The sequence below is a fragment of the Anolis carolinensis genome, chromosome 2 (genome assembly GCF_035594765.1).
Source record: "Anolis carolinensis isolate JA03-04 chromosome 2, rAnoCar3.1.pri, whole genome shotgun sequence".
In the NCBI taxonomy this organism is placed as follows: Eukaryota; Metazoa; Chordata; class Lepidosauria; order Squamata; family Dactyloidae; genus Anolis; species Anolis carolinensis.
In genome coordinates, this window is record NC_085842.1 from 187,104,761 (window position 1) to 187,122,429 (window position 17,669).

Here is a 17,669-nt window from a genome sequence, read left to right on the forward strand (position 1 = left end):
GGTTCTCTCTAGGAATTTCTGGGTCCTCCAGTGTGAGTCTATGATCAACTTCCTCTGGAAATTAACCATAAAGTTGTGCTGGAGGACTTAAATATTCCTGGGTCCTCCAGTATGATTCTGTTGATCAATTAGGACACCTTGATCACAGAGTTTTGGTGGAGGACCTAGAAATTCCTAGATATGTGTTCTCACACATTTAAAATAGCAATTTTTGGAATTTACAGTTTCTCACTTTCACGGGTGTCCTCTGCCCCTAACTGGAAGTGTCAAACTAATTTTCATCAAGGGCTGCATCAGCCTTATTGTTGCCTTCAAAGGGCCATTGAATCCATGGATGGAGAATCCATGAATACAGAGGGCCAACTATAGCTTTTTTAATACAGTGATAGGTGCTCTTTAGTTTTTACCCAAATTGGGTCCTCGGATATTATTGAAAGACACTTTTGATGATCCACCGTGCGAACTGGGGATAATTGGGATTGCAACCCAACAGCACCTATGGCTCTGAAGCTGGTGAAAGGTTAGAGGACATTTTAAAGTTAGACATCATATCACAAGCCTTGTATTTAATTTCAGAGCCCACTCTCCTGACTCAAACAGAACAAATGGCAGCCTTCCAGACATTACTGTATAGTGATGAGGAGTGCAGGCGTTGCAGTCCAGCACCTGAAAGGCACATAAAATGACATGGCAGGCCAGATTCAGCCTGCAGGCCTTGAATTTAACACATGTACCCTCAGCCTAGCAAATGTGGAGGATTGACTGTAATTTTAAAAACATAGTAGTATATTTCCTAACATTCACACGTAAGTTAAAACTTCTGTCTTAACTTTGGAAGTACACTGAAAATGATTCTCTCTTTCTCTGTGTGTCCTGCTCTCCTCTTCAGGTTACCCTTCTCCACTTGGTGGTTCTGAGCATGCATCAAGTCCAGTCCCAGCTAATGGCCCTTCCTCTGGCCCCCAGATGCCCTCTGGCCCTGGTGGAGTTCCATTAGATGGTACTGATCCCCAAGCATTAGGACAGCAGACTCGGGGCCCCACTCCTTTTAACCAGAATCAGCTGCATCAATTGAGAGCTCAGATCATGGCCTACAAGATGCTTGCCAGAGGGCAGCCCTTACCAGATCATCTTCACATGGCAGTGCAGGGAAAAAGACCCATGCCGGGAATGCAGCAGCAAATGACAACTCTACCTCCACCATCTGTATCTGGAACAGGACCAGTGCAAGGCCCAGGCCCTGCACCTGGACCGACGCCTCCAAACTACAACAGACCTCATGGTAAGCCAGAGCCTTTCCAGGGTGAGTGCTGAAGTACTGTGACCTCTCTACTGCTTCAACCACAGCTTCTTCTGCCTTTCTTTTTCTATGTTGGTTTTTTTTCTTTCTCTATGTCTCTAATGTCCGTGCAGGTATGGGAGGGCCTAACATGCCTCCTCCTGGACCCTCAGGAGTTCCTCCAGGAATGCCCGGACAGCCCCCTGGGGGACCCCCAAAGCCCTGGCCTGAAGGTGAGTCTCAAAGGGAAAGGAGCTCACTGATGTTCAGTTTTGTGTTTCATTTGTGTACTAGAAAAAATAAAAAGTTCATGAACAAGGCATCTTCAAAACTTAGAAACCATGAAAGTTTCAAGACTTTTAAAACTAAGATAATCAAAACTTCCCCAGTACAATTTCCATAACTTGTAGATGACATACTGCATACTTTCAGTAACACTCAATAATAATAATAATAATAATAATAATAATAATAATAATAATAATAATAATAATAATAATAATACTTTATTCTTATATCCCGCCCCATCTCCCCAAGGGGACTCAGAGCAGCTTACAAAGGGACCATGCCCAAACAATATAAAAATACAACAGTAAAAACAAATTCAAACACAGCAATAAATACATCCAAAAAAGCATACAACAACAACAATTTAAAAACAATTAAAACATGTTCAATGCCCCGGAGCGGTATTGTTGGTACTTCAATCTTCAGACATTTACCAATTTTTGGAGAAAATTGAACTGACTTTTCTTGAGATAGTTGTGCAGCAAGAACATTTCAAATATTATATGACTGAATATTACAGCATATATGTATAAATAAGGGGCCCCTGGTGGCACAGTGTGTTAAAGCACTGAGTTGCTGAACTTGTGGACCAAAAGGTCCCAGGTTCAAATCCCGGGAGCTGAATGAGCGCCCTCTATTAGCCCCAGCTCCTACCAACCTAGCAGTTCGAAAACATGCAAATGTGAGTAGATCAATAGGTACCGCTCCGGCGGGAAGGTAACGGCGTTCCATGCAGTCACGCCGGCCACATGACCTGGAGATGTCTATGGACAATGCCGGCTCTTTGGCTTAGAAATGGAGATGAGCACCAATCCCCAGAGTCGGTCACGACTGGACTTAACGTCAGGGGAAACCTTTACCTTTACTAAGTCTAAATAATTTAGGCACCATCTACACTGACATATAATGCAGTTTCATAACACAGTTTAACTACATTGAACTTCATTATATGGCAGTGTAAACTCACATAATGCAATTCAGTGCAATTCAGCTGCATCATATGGCAATGTTGATAGAGCCTTGGTCAAAACATTAACCAAAAACAACAGGATCAGTTCAAAGTTAGAAAACTAAAAATAACACCCCTGCAACTTAGTAGGTGACTAGAAGAACCTTAGGATCGGAAAGCTGACAGGCCCTTATATGTTTAAGCTAGTGATTTGTTGATACTTGTTTTTGTGTAACTTTAATTATTATTTTTTTTAGATTTGTGCACACAAACTGCATCTGAGGTCATGTTTTATCTTGAGAGTCAGAATGATGTAGTAGACAAAAAGACAAGTTAATAATGAAATAACCAAATCACAACGTAGTTAATTATGAGGCCAGGTATGGCCTTTCAAATCAATTTATTTCACAGTTCTGCAAGGTTGGAATATTTTAGGATGGGGACACTAACATACATAGTACTGCCGCTTTAGAAGAAATTTATCTTTAAATGTAGTGAATAAAAAGTATTTTTCAGGCATCAAAATAGATAAACTGGGCTTTGAAAGTTTCAATATCTTGTCGCATACATGTTGAGTATCCCATATCTGAAATTCCAAAATTTGAAATACTCCAAAATTCCAAATTATCCCCATGTGATACTGACACTTTTGCTTTCTGATGGTTCAGTGTACACAAATTTAGTTTCATCCACAAGATTATTGTGTATAAGATTACCTTCATGCTATATATATACAATATACATGCAACATAAATGAAATTCATGGCTAGACTCTGGTCCTGTCATCAAGATATCTCATTATGTACATATATGCATATACATGTATTCCAAAATTGAAAAAAAAAATCCCAAACACTTCTTGTTGCCAGCATTTTTGATAAGAGATACTCAACCCATATCATACCATCAGAAAAGAACCTTGTTTTCTTGCTCACCTGTTCTTCAACAGGACCAATGGCAAATGCTGCAGCCCCTACTAGCACACCTCAGAAACTGATTCCTCCTCAGCCAACCGGCCGCCCTTCACCAGCACCTCCAGCGGTACCTCCAGCAGCATCCCCTGTAATGCCTCCCCAAACTCAGTCACCTGGGCAGCCAGCCCAACCTGCCCCAATGGTGCAGCTCCATCAGAAGCAGAATCGTATTACTCCCATTCAGAAGCCAAGAGGACTTGACCCTGTGGAAATTCTTCAAGAGCGAGAATACCGGTAAAAGTGTGATTCTTAAATTACATCTGTGTTACAGGCCCCATCTACACTGACGTATAACACAGTTTCATAATGCAGTTTAATTTCAATGAACTGCATTATATGAGAGCCCATTCCGACAGGATCACATCCCGTGACTTGTCTGGGTTTTTACCGGAGGCGTCCAAACAATGCCTCTGGTAAAAATGAATTAATTTGGAATAAACTAAGTTATTCTGAATTAATTTGATATCCTATTAGATCTTGAAAGGCTGGGTCTAATGGGGTATTGGGACTGTGGGGACTCACTTCTGGGTCATCCTGGGACTACCCAGGGCTGAGTCCCCATTATCACCCCAAACCTTTTGGGCTCCTGGAGCCCAAAGGTTTGGGATGGCGCCCAACCCCTCCCCCCCCAGCCCACAATTTACGCCTAAAAATTAAGAAAAACTTACCTGACTGCCATAACTCGCCTCCTCGTGAGGAAATGATGTGCCAGGAGTGGTGGGGGGGGGGGCAAAAAGGGATTTTTTTCCTCAGTGCCCCCCCCCCCGGTCTCCTGGTTTATCAGGAAGGTGCAAAGAGGAATGTTATAGTAGCCAGGTAAGTTTTCCTTAATCCTTAGGAGTAAATTGGGGGGCTTCGGGGTGACTTCATGCCATCCCGATTTTTCAGTCTAAAGTGCCATATAATATAATTCATTGAATCAAAGAATAATAGAGTTGGAAGAGACCATATGGGCCATCTAGTCCAACATCCTGCCATGTAGGAAAAGCACAATCAAAGCTCCCGCGATAGGTGACCACCCAGCCTCTGTTTAAAAGCCTCCAAAAAAAGAGCCTCATCACAATCCGAGGCAGAGAATTCCACTGTTGAACAGCTCTTAGTCAGGAATGACTTTCTAATGTTCAGGTGGAATCTCATTTTCTGTTACTTGAACCCATTGTTCCATTGAGTCCTAGTCTCCAGGGAAGCAGAAACCAAGTCTGTTTCATCTGCCTTATGACATGCAGTTAAATTGCATTATGAAACTTCATTATTTGGTGATGTAGATGGGCCCCCAGTTTCACCTGTACTTTTCTCAAAAGAGCTTCTTGGTGAAGGCTGAATTAAGCTGAGAAACTTGTTTGGGGCTCTTGGGACTACTCCATCTTTGGCCTGATATACCATGGACAGAGGAGATTGTTAGTAAGCCTGTATTCCACTTAAACAACGCACCTTGGTATTATAGCTTTGATTGTAAAATATTTCCTTAAAACAGAAGGGTGAATTGAGTTATTTAGAAGTTTCTTGTTTGAAAGGCTTTTCTATGTTTGATGCCTTCTATATGTTCTGGTTTATGACTCATTTTCTGACAACCACCCAAGCTGGCTAGAGCTGATGGGACACATAACGCAAAATAGGGAAGTTGCTACGTTTTGGTAAATTGCATCAGTATATTACTGCTCTGAAATCTTCTGTTAGATATAATATAAAAGTTTGATAAACTCATGTTGACACTTAATTTGTGTTGTGCAGACTACAAGCTCGTATTGCTCACAGAATCCAAGAACTTGAAAACCTTCCTGGGTCCCTGGCTGGTGACCTGAGAACCAAAGCTACCATTGAACTTAAAGCACTACGATTGCTTAATTTCCAGAGACAGGTAAGTTGTGCCATTAATTCAACTCTGTTGCTTGACATCCTTGTAGAAATTAGAATTTGAGATTTTTGTAATCCAAACCCATGTAAGAGAAACCGCATTTGTGTAGTGTAGTAGTGGTGGTGGTGGTGGTGATCACATTCCTCTACACATAATTTTTCTCTTTTCTAGTTGTGGCCAATACACACTTTGTAAGATATTTTAGATTATAGAAATGGTGTGGGGGAGTAAGTTAACGGTATTGGCTTCTAGCCATGTAATTTACTTCTCTGTGCTTTTTTATCAAGGGAGAAATATTAGGAAATTAAGCTGGGAGGTTGTGCAGAGTATATAGCTTAAGTGCAAATTTGTAAATGGAAAAATGTTTGAAGAACTTAAAAAAATGGGCCTGATTTCTATCTATTTGAGCCAGTGGTTCTCAACCTGGGTTCCCCAGATGTTTTTAGCCTTCAACTCCCAGAAATCTTCTAACAGCTGGTAAACTGATTGGGATTTCTGGGAACTGGAGGCCAAAACCATCTGGAGACCTCAGGTTGAGAAATACTGAATTGAGCAAAAAAGTTGTGTATTGTTGAAAATTTACATTTATGTTTTACACTGTTTGAATGGCTGTTGTAGGCATTAACCATTGCAAACAGTGTAGCATTAACCTTTGAGTCTCCACTGCATATCATTCTTAATTATTCTGATTACCTTCTCCAGTTATGATATTACCAGGATGTATGGTTGGCCTTAGTTTTTATTTATTCTAGTTTTCCTTCAAAAGGTGGTAACAGTGAAGAATTTGATGCTGTTCCATTTTCCATCCATGTTACCTGTGCAGTTATATCAAAGATTGCAGTGCTTACAGTGTTTTGTGTCGCAGGATAGACATGTTATTGTTCTATTCTCTAAGCTAAGGGTTCAATGTTTGGTTTAAACTACAGCTGCGTCAAGAAGTGGTGGTATGCATGAGAAGGGATACTGCTCTGGAGACGGCACTGAATGCCAAGGCTTATAAACGTAGCAAGCGACAGTCCCTGAGGGAAGCTCGCATCACTGAGAAGCTGGAAAAACAGCAGAAGATCGAACAAGAACGAAAACGCCGGCAAAAACATCAGGTTCTTCTACTTTTACTTGAAAGGCAGAAGGAAAAGGGATGGCAGAAACATGAGGTGCCGCAGAATAGTAGCCACATTTTGGGGGGTTGTCATTACATTTGCATTTTTTTTCACATAAGTGACAAACAGTGAGTTTCAAGCTCCTTGAGTTAATTGCCACTTTATGTGAGACAGGTTCATGTTCTTTATGAGTTTATATTTTATTGCTCTCTCCAAAGCTATGGTGAGGATGTTTTTGCTTCACTGGGTAGCTTTGGATGAATAAACAAAATAAAAGACTATTAGCAGGCCTTTTTGTATTACATGTAAAATAAAATTTCACATTAAGAAAATCTTATACAAAAGTTTCTTATCCTAAATATTTAAGTCCTCCCTCTTGTATTCTGTTGAATACCTTTATGAAAGATATTTCTTAATTATTGATATTGCAGTTCTAAAATTCTGCATCTTGAAAAATGGCAGGTTCTGGGTACATATTTAGTAATTATTTTCCTGTTTTCGATCTGTTTTTCTTTTAGGAGTACCTCAATAGCATTCTCCAACATGCCAAGGATTTCAAAGAATATCACCGATCTGTCACTGGCAAGATTCAAAAGCTTACAAAGGCTGTGGCCACATATCATGCCAATACAGAGCGTGAGCAAAAGAAAGAGAACGAGAGAATTGAGAAGGAAAGAATGCGCAGGTTGATGGTAAGACTTTCTTTTATACTGCAAGCTTTATTTCACATCAAAAGCATTGCATAAATTAGTATAAAACTGATGAAAATAGAAGGAACTCAAGTGGCTAAATATCTTTTGACCAAAAATGGGCAACAGCAATCGCATTGTCTGTAGCCTCAAATAATTATTCCTCTGTACATGAGACAAGACACTGCAGACAAGCATACATATGTGGAGCTGTCTGTTCTGCTCCACAGTCGCACAAAGTGGGAGGATTCTTTTAGGTAGTGCCATTTTGCTAGGTTGTCTTTTGATCTGCCCACTCCACTTCTGAGTCTGTTCAGGGACTTCCAAGTTGCCAATTCTTGGTTTGCCCTTGGAAGAAGACCCTTGTGCGGGGATATCCAACTGGGATTTCCTGGCTTAGCTGCCCGTCACAAGGAGTGGTGGTCTCATGAAGCTTTTCCTTGATTTGAGTCTACAGTGGGGAGGCTGATAGCCATGCAGAGGATGGCTTTCACAGTGTTAAACCTTATTTCTCTCACAGTTAGTAGCAACTTCCCATTGCACATCATTGAGGGCAGTGCCAGCTAGCTTGTAGAGTTTATCAACAGGTGTAGGTTTGAGACATCCTGTGATTATTCAGTCCTGGTCTTGTCTTACTCAACTTCCGAGTATGCCTGCCATGTTTGGCACAAGTCTGCCCGTGCGAAACAGGTGAACAAAACATACAAAATAATCACAGAATGTTGCAAGCTAAAACCTCTGTTCATAAAATATCTGTGACTGAGTTGTGTAGGCTGCAGTTTGATAATGTGTTGTCGATAATGGTTAGGAATTTTTCCAGTGTGAAGACGTAAAATACAATGTATGTGTTTTATAAAGGCTGAAGATGAAGAAGGGTACCGTAAGCTTATTGATCAAAAGAAAGACAAACGCTTAGCCTACCTACTTCAGCAGACAGATGAATATGTGGCTAACCTCACAGAGCTGGTGAGGCAGCACAAAGCTGCACAAGTTGCAAAGGAGAAGAAGAAGAAAAAGAAAAAGAAGGTAATACAAAGCTTATGATGAGTAATAAAGTTGAAACCTAATATTTGTTGGGTTGTTGTATGTCTTTCGGGCTGTACTTGTTGACAGTTGGTTTAAGTCATTCAATCCAGGATGGACAACCAGTAGCTATCTAGTTGGTGCTTTTCTTAATATTGCAGAGTCAAGTGATGGAATGCTAAGTGTTAGAAGGCTATAGCAAGCTTCTTGTTAGTAGCACTTTCAAAATGCACAGATTTTAAACTGGGTAGTCTGGGTTGAGTAGAAGACTAGAGAAACAGTGTATCATTTTAGAGAAATTCAAGCACTTCTTAACTTGTTGAATGCTGCCATTTTGAGGGAGCCTCTTAGAAGGTACCCGTTGGAAGCGGGCGGCCTTGTATGAAGCGGCACCTCCAGGAGCCTCAGTGTTGCAGCTTGACTTTTTTTTTTTTTGAGTGTGTGAGTGTGTGCATTATTGATGGGAGTGAGAAAGTTTTAACTTAATTCAGGGAAACAGATTTGACTGTGATAGGAAGTGGGTTTGTGAAATCTGGTATTAATGTCATAGGAAGTGATCACATAGGATTTGAGAGTACCTCGAGTTTAATCTTTCATTTCTGGGCAAGGTGATTGAGAGGGCAGTAGCGGTGCAGCTGCAGCAGTTCCTAGATGACACAGCCGGACTGGATCCTTTCCAGTCCGGCTTCCGTGCGGGGCATGGGACAGAGACTGTATTGGTTTCCATCACAGATCATCTCCGATGCCAGCTTGACCAGGGCGGGTCGGTGCTGCTTGTGTTATTGGATCTCACAGCAGCATTTGACACAGTCGATCACAGTCTTCTGACCCACCGCCTTGCCGTTGCTGGAGTTAGGGGGACAGCTTTAAATTGGCTGGCCTCCTTTCTTCACAACCGTGGACAGCGAGTGGAGAGGGGAGGCCTGGTCTCTGAGAGGTCCCCTCTACATTGTGGGGTTCCTCAGGGGGCCATTCTCTCCCCTCTGCTGTTTAACATCTATATGCGACCACTTGCTCAGCTGGTCCGAGATTTTGGGCTCGAGTGTTATCAATATGCTGACGACACTCAGCTTGTGTTAAAGATGGAGGGCCGACCGGAGTCTGTACCCAACAGTTTTCATCAGTGCCTCGAGGCCATTATTGGATGGTTGCGTTTCAGTAGGTTGAGGGTGAATCCAGCAAAGACGGAGATCCTATGGCTGGGCCGACCGGGCAGTGGGGATATCCAGTTGCCAACCCTGGATGGCGAAGTGCTACGCCCATCTTTACTGGTAAAGAGTCTGGGAGTCCTCTTGGACCCTTCATTGACGATGGAGGCCCAGGTCTCCGCCATTACCAAAACCGCCTTTTTTCATCTTCGGCAGGCTAGACGGCTAGCCCCCTATCTGTCTAGGGACAACCTGGCTACGGTGATCCAGGCTACAGTCATCTCGAGGCTGGATTACTGTAACGCCCTTTACATTGGCCTTCCTGTGTCGGTGATCCGGAAGCTCAAATTGGTGCAAAATGCAGCTGCCCGGCTCCTTGCGGGAGTCCCGATAAGATGCCACATAACACCAATCTTATGGCAGCTGCACTGGTTACCAATTGAGCACCTGATCACTTTCAAAGTGATGGTGCTTACTTCAAGGCCTTACATGGTCTAGGGCCGATGTACCTGAGGGACCGCCTCACTCCCTACAAACCCCAGAGATCCCTCCGTTCTGAGGACCAAGACCTACTGGAAGTCCCCAGTTTTAAGACTTTGCATCTAACTGCAACTAGACGCAGAGCCTTTTCAGTAGTGGCGCCATCTCTCCGGAACACCTTGCCACCTGAAGTTCGTGCCTTGCGGGACTTGTTGGCCTTCCGCAGGGCATGTAAGACATACCTGTTTCGACAGGCTTTTGAGTTCTGTTGTTGATGTTTTAAAAGGTGCTTTTAGGATGTTTTTAAGATGTTTTTAAAGATGTTTTTAAGACGTTCTTTAAATTGTTGATTTTAGACGGTTCTTGTAAGCCGCTCCGAGCCCTAGGGGAGTGGCGGCATATAAGTTTGAAAAATAAATATAAATAAATAAATAAATAAATAGATTGGTAAATGGATGGTTTTGGAATGTGATTGAGGGTTTGTGTATGTTAGTGGATATACTGCTAAGCGACGGAAAGAGACAGTAGGAATGGGTGTCAACTTTGAAAGTTTGGAGTGGTTTACTATATGAAGGTTTTTGAGAAGGTAATTAGGAAATGAGTTGGCAGGAAACTCCAAGGAAAAATGAACTCTTTCACTTGTGTGATCTGTTGGGAAAATTGTTCAGTGTCGTTTTGCAACAGCTGGAGTTACTGAACAAGAAAATTGACCATCTTTTTAAAGGAATCTCCTTGATTGTGAAAAATCCTTCTCCTATAGACATTATAACAACTGTTCCAACCAGCTTGATTACTTTTAATGAGGAATTAAGTGCTCTGGAAGGCCAGGGAAGGGAAAGGCTAGAGGAGCAGAAAGTAGTCAAGAAGCCAGGTTCCGAAGTGGCTAGGGATGGGGATGGGTTTTTACCTGGGGGTGAGGGTCAGGGGAGAGTTGGTTGGAAGGAAACCACTAGAGTCTCACAAACAACACGCTGTCCCCTGAGCTGTTTGGACAATCTCTGATCACTTCCTGCAATTTTCAGCATCTGTTACGAACTAACAAGGTGGCAGTGGAAGTTTCAGACTCATTATTGAACAGAGGCAGATGGACATCTAAGCAAGCGGTTCAGACATCTCTTTCTCAAATTCTATCTATAAGCTGGTCGGAAGTGAAGATCAAGACTATTGACTGGCTTCGTAGAGACCACCAATCCAGGAACCGCTCCTTGTGTCTTCTCATTGGATTGGAAAACAGAATGTTAATGGAGGAATTGTTTTTGCATGGGCCCAAATTACAACAGTGGGGCATTACTCTTAGGAGGGTACTAGTGGACCCATTGATTCGCCCTTTGGACATCGGGCTGAATTTTGATATTCAAGATTCCCCAATTTTAAGCCATGTCTGTTCTACCTCCCAGCCCCATCCTCAGACATCATTCTTGTTTAATCCCCCTCCCATGTTAGATGATGCCAAGTCAGATGACTCCTTCTCCCTCCCATCAGTGGAGATAGGCTCCTCTCTTGAACAAACAAGCACATTTGGAGGCTTTCTAACTCAGGACAGCTGACTAGCCCCTTCAAACGGCATTCCCATTCAGCCAACCCACCAGGGGGAAGAGGGTTTTTATAGCTCTATCGAGGTGATGTGGGGGAGGAGGAAGGACGGTCACCTTAGACCCAGGGAGAAGCGCAACAGAGTTTTTGCGACCCTGGAGAGGAATAGGTGCGGTAGTCTTCAGGACAGACCCCCCAGCCTTAAGGTCGTGCTTTTGAACGCCAGATCCATCAACGGTAAAACAGCTATCCAGGATTTGATCCTGGATGAGGGGGCGGATCTGGCATGCATCACCGAGACGTGATTGGATGAGCTAGGTGGTGTGAATCTCACTCAGGTGTGTCCACCGGGTTTCGGGGTGCATCAGCAGGCCAGGGTTGGGGGGCGGGGAGGAGGAGTCGCGGTGATCTTTCGGCAGTCCATCGCCCTGATTAGATGCGCCTTTCCGCAATCCTCGAGGTTTGAGTGTGTCTTCCTGAAGGTGGGAGCCCGAGACAGCTTGGGGATTCTGCTGGTGTAGCTCTGTCTGAGCTAGCAGAAGTGGTCTCTAATTCGGCCCTGGTCTCCCAACAACTTATAGTTTTGGGGGACTTTAACATCCATGCCGAGACCACATTGTCAGGTGCAGCTCAGGATTTCATGGTTGCCATGACGACCATGGGGCTGACTCAAGTTATATCTGGGCCCACACATCAGGCGGGACACACGCTGGACCTTGTCTTTATTGTGGACGGTGGGACAGTCAGAGTGGAAGAGCAAAATATTCTTCCATTGTCATGGTCTGACCATCATCTGATCTGTTTAAGTTTTGCCGTGTCTTCTAACCTCCGCAGGGGTGGTGGACCCACTAAGATGGTCCGCCCCAGGAGGCTGATGGATCCGGATGGACTTCTGAGGTCTCTTGGGGATCTTCCTGTTCTGGAGACTGGCGATCCTGTCGATGTCCTGGCTGATCACTATAATAGTGAGCTGACAAGAGCACTGGACACGATCGCTCCCGAATGTCCCCTCTCACTGCGTAGAGTCGCGTCGACTCCTTGGTTCACTGAGGAGCTGGCTGTGATGAAGCGTACGAGGAGGGGACTAGAGTGCATCTGGAGGAAATTTCAGGATGTGTCCGACCAAGCACGGGCTAAAGCCGCTATTAAGGCTTACTCCGTGGCTTTGCGAGCTGCCAGGAAAGCTTTCACGACTGCCCGCATAGCGTCTGCGGCCAACAGGCCATCGGAGTTATTCCGAGTTGTTGGGGAGCTCCTGCGGCCTCCTGAGACCCAAGGGCTTCCTGATGACTTGGCAACTCGGTGCAGCAATTTCGCGCACCACTTTGCAGGCAAAGTTGCTCAGATACACCATGAGTTGGACTCCAGCTTAATTGTAGTTCCAGCGGAGGTAACCGAGGTACCTGTCTGTCCGATTTTGTGGGATTCTTTCCGGCTTGTTCTTCCTGACGTGGAGGGGATTCTTGGGTCTGTGAGGGCGACCACTTGCGCTCTGGATCCTTGTCCCTCTTGGCTGGTTAAGCTGGCCAAAGAGGGGTTGTTGGATTGGTTTGTGGCTATAATAAATGCCTCCTTGGGTCAGGGGTCAGTTCCATCCTTCTTCAAGCAGGCGGTAGTAAAACCGCTACTAAAAAGACCTCGTTAGACCCATCTGTATGTAACAACTACAGACCAATTTCCAACCTCCCATTTTTGGGCAAGGTTCTGGAGTGGGTGGTTGCCACGCAGCTCCAGGAATTCCTCGATGACACTGATTTTCTGGACAGCTCGCAGTCTGGCTTCAGGCCTGGGCACAGCACCGAGATGGCTTTGGTCGCCTTGGTGGATGACCTCTGCAGGGAACTGGACAGGGGGAGTGTGACCCTGCTGGTTCTCTTGGACATCTCAGCGACTTTCGATACCATCGACCACGGTATCCTTCTGGGGAGGCTCTCCGGGATGGGGCTTGGTGGCACGGTTCTGCAGTGGCTCCAGTCCTTCCTGGAGGGCCGTTCCCAGATGGTGAAGCTGGGGGACACCTGCTCGGTCCCCTGGCCTTTGACCTGTGGGGTCCCGCAAGGGTCTATTTTATCCCCCATGCTTTTCAACATCTACATGAAACCGTTGGGAGAGGTCATCCGGAGTTTTGGAGGGTGTTGTCAACTCTACGCAGATGACACACAAATCCACTACTCGTTTCCATCTAACTCCAAGGAAGCCCCTCAATGCTGAACCAGTGCCTGGCCGCTGTGGCGGACTGGATGAGGAGGAACAAGCTGAGGATCAATCCTGACAAGACAGAGGCCCTCCTGGTCAGTCGCTCGTCAGATCGGGGTATTGGGTGGCAACCTGTGCTGGATGGGGTTGCACTCCCCCTGAAATCACAGTTTGGGGGTCCTCCTGGATTCAGCGTTGACGCTTGAGGCTCAGGTGTCGGCGGTGCCCGGGAGGGCTTTTGCACAACTCAAAATTGTGCGCCAACTGCGACCATACCTCATGAAGTCTGACTTGACCACGGTGGTCCATGCCTTAGTTACCTCTAGACTGGACTACTGTAATGCGCTCTACGTGGGACTTCCCTTGAAGACGGCCCGGAAGTTACAATTGGTCCAACGCTCGGCTGCCAGATTAATAACGGGGGCGAGTTACAGGGAGAGATCTACTCCCTTGTTTAAGGAGCTCCACTGGCTGCCGTTCATTTTCAAGGTGCAGACCATCATTTATAAAGCCCTAAACGGTTTGGGACCCACCTACCTTCGTGACCGTATCTCCTACCATAAACCTGCCCGATCTCTCCGATCATCAGGGGAGGCCCTCTTGTCGCCACTGCCTATATCTCAGGCCCGCCTTGTGGGAACAAGGGAGAGGGCCTTTTCTGCTGTGGCCCCCCGTTTGTGGAACTCACTGCCCATTGAAATCAGGCAAGCCCCCACCCTTTTAGCCTTTCGGAAAGATTTAAAAACATGGCTCTTCCGGTGTGCTTTCGGAGAGTAACTGTTCCTTTGTTACTCCCCCCAACATTTATCCTCTAGACTGTTTCACTATCTGATGTCCCTGTCCCCCGAGGTTTTTATTCTTATCCCTTTCTCATCCCGAGTTTTAACTTAGTGTTCATGCGGGCCCGCCCTTGTTATATTGCTTTCTTGACTTTGTGTTGTACTGTACATTATTATCTGTTGTATTGTTTAATTGTATTATGATATGTTGTTTTTATATTTTGTTATATTGTATTGTCCTGGGCTTGGCCCCATGTAAGCCGCCCCGAGTCCCCGTTGGGGAGATGGTGGCAGGGTATTAATAAAGTTTTATTATTATTATTATTATTATTATTATTATTATTACAGGCAGTTTCCAGGTTACAAACTAGATAGGCTCTGTAGATTTATTCTTAAGTTTGTTTTTGTTTTTGTTTTTCGTGTAAGGAGTGACTTGAGAAACTGTCAGGATGCAGAGCCGGGGGCAGTGCGTCTGTTGGTGGGTTTCTTCAAAACCATCCATCAATCAGCTTCACACCAGCACCCTGATGAATTGGCAAACTTCTGCCCTCACCAATTCCTCTCCAGTGTCAGACTCAAAGACATCTGCAGTCTGAAATTCAAACATTTATTCAGTATTTACAAATCACATTTACAAACGCAGCAAAAGCCATCGCTAGAAGCTGGCATTTTTTCTTTTGCCTCTCACCAAACGCAGCTCAACTGATAAGAAAGTACATTCCACATTTCATGAGTTCTGGCCAGACAGTTCAAACAGAAACTGTGCCCCATAGGTCCTGTGGGCAATCAATCAAGCAGTCTAGTGATTAACTCCTGGACTGCTGAAATGCTTTGCCGGAAACACAGTTGCAAAACACCAAACAGTTTAACTTGATATAACATTTCAACCTCAAAACATTAACACACACTAACAATTCCCCTCCTGAAATGTTACATCAATGTTTTCACACTTAACATTCTAAAGATTGGTATCAAACTCTATCACAACCTTTTACTCTAAAGCACACAACTCCTTTCTCCTGGAGTTCCACAGGCTATATTACATATACAGTCTCATTCAAATTCATGTAAAATACATTTGGTTACAATACATTTTCTCTCTTGACGCATTTTTATTCTCACACTTGAAATTCATAACATATCACATTAGTTAATCCTAAATTCTTTCTAAATTCCTCATGCTTGGAGGCAGGTAAAGCTTTTGTTAAGATATCTGCTATGTTAGCTTCTATTGGACAAAATTCCAACCTAATCAATTTTTCCTGAACCAATTGCCTCACTTTGTTAAATTTTACACCAATGTACTTTGTTCTATTTTTCAAATTCTCTGCCTCTACCATGGCAATACATGCTTGTGAATCTTCTTTTACACAGATTGGAGTTTCACACTCTTCTCCCAAGTCTAGTAAAAGTTGTTTTATCCACTGCAATTCACTTACTGCTTTAGCTAATGCAGGAAATTCAGCTTCCATTGTGCTTAAAGCCACACAACTTTGTTTTCTGGACCTCCAAGCAATCATGCTCTCTGCATATTTGATTACTACACCTGTTGCAGATTTATTTATTTTTCTTGGTGGCAAAGGAACTGTCTGCAAAACATTCAGTCTTTTCCTCACCACCACCTAGGACCAAGCAATGATCAATTGTTCCTTTTAAATACCTAACAATCCTCTTTAGTGCAATCCAGTCGATCATCCTAGGCTTTGACACTCTTCGACTCAGAAAATTAACTGCAAAACTTAACATTTGGCCTCGTATAATTTGCAATATACATCAAGCTTCCAATAACAGAATGATATACATCTGGTCTCTCGAACAATTTATCAGACTCTAAACTCATGAAATCAGTTGTCATTGGAGTGGAAACAGTTTTAGCATCAGTTAAGTTACATTTTTCAATTATTTGTTCGATTTTCTTTCTCTGACTTAAGACTATCATTCCATCTTCAGATCTGTTAACCTCTAGACCTATGTAATTTTTCAAAAGACCTAACTAACTCTTTCAATCTGAACTTATTTCCCAATTGTTTTTGAACCTTTTTAATTTTATCTGTTCCATGAGCTAACACACATAGATCATCCATGTAAAGAAGAAATCCTACCCATTCTTCCTTTGTACCTCTTGTGTAATCACATGCATCTGCAATGCTTCCTTTGAACCCAAGTTTACACAATTCATCATGTACACACATGTTCCAGCACCGGGCAGATTGACGTAGCCCATATAAAGCTTTCCTGAGGAGACAAACCTTATTACCTTTAACACAAAATCCTAGTGCTTGTTCCATATATATTTGTTCCTGTAAAGGAGCATTAAGATAGGCCGTTTCGAAATTGAAGTGCCTAACTTGCATTGTTTCCAGGGGATGCCTGGATGTTTTACCATCCTGTGGGAGGCTTCTCTCATGTCCATGCATGGAAAGCTGGAGCTGACATACGGGAGTGCATCCTGCTCGCCGGATTTGAACCGCTGACCTTTGGGTCAGCGGTTCTGCTGGCACAAGGGTTTAACCCAGTGCGCCACCTGTTCTTAAATTGAATTTGCATGTAAGTCAGTGGGCACCCCACCTCCTCTGGGGTTTCTGCTATTATTATTGATATTGATATTATTATTATTATTACAAAGACTGGATGGCCATCATTGGGGGTGCTTTGATTGTGCTTTTCCTGGCCCAGGGGGTCTTCCACTGAAATACTGTTAAGTTTATATTGGTTTATATTAAGTTTATATTGGTTAAAATGTACTTCATTTTATTATATTGTATCTTCATTTTAAATATTGTGTGAATTAGTTCACACAAACACTTTCCATCCATCTGCCACTGGCCCAGCCCATGCTTGATATGTATACATTATACAGTGGGGGGAAGTATTTAGTCAGATACCAATTGTACAAGTTCTCCCACTTAAAAAGATGAGAGAGGGCTGTAATTGACATCATAGGTAGATCTCAACTATGAGAGACAACATGAGAAAACACATTCAGAAAATCACATTGTTTGATTTTTCACAAATTTATTTGCAAATTTATTTATTTCCACGTTTCATCTTCAGTGCCCTTGCTGATGAAAGGAGGTTTGCACTCCAAATCTTACAATACATGGCCCCGTTCATTCTTTCATGCATATGGGTCAGTCACCCTAGTCTATTTGCAGAGAAACAGCCCCAAAGCATGATGTTGCCACCCCCATGCTTCACAGTAAGGATGGTGTTCTTTCGATGCAACTCTGCATTTTTTTCCCTCCAAACACGACAAGTTGTGTTTTGGCCAAATAGTTCTACTTTGGCTTCATCTGACCATATGACATTCTCCCAATACTCTTCTGGATTATCCAAATGCTCTCTAGCAAACTTCAGTGGGCCCTGGACTTGTACT

At 43.6% G+C, this 17,669-nt stretch overlaps 1 protein-coding gene across 8 annotated transcripts in view; it reads left to right on the plus strand.

The window, feature by feature from the left end:
• The window catches only part of smarca4 (SWI/SNF related, matrix associated, actin dependent regulator of chromatin, subfamily a, member 4), a 103,084-nt gene that overhangs the window by 24,223 nt on the left and 61,192 nt on the right, over nt 1–17,669 (plus strand). For all 8 annotated transcript variants that reach the window (XM_062974067.1, XM_062974070.1, XM_062974064.1 and 5 more), the window contains exons 5-11: nt 890–1,282; nt 1,414–1,512; nt 3,466–3,724; nt 5,222–5,348; nt 6,272–6,445; nt 6,964–7,137; nt 7,993–8,160. In XM_062974067.1, the coding sequence (XP_062830137.1) occupies nt 890–1,282; nt 1,414–1,512; nt 3,466–3,724; nt 5,222–5,348; nt 6,272–6,445; nt 6,964–7,137; nt 7,993–8,160 (1,394 nt within the window). The remainder of the gene's footprint in view (nt 1–889; nt 1,283–1,413; nt 1,513–3,465; nt 3,725–5,221; nt 5,349–6,271; nt 6,446–6,963; nt 7,138–7,992; nt 8,161–17,669) is intronic.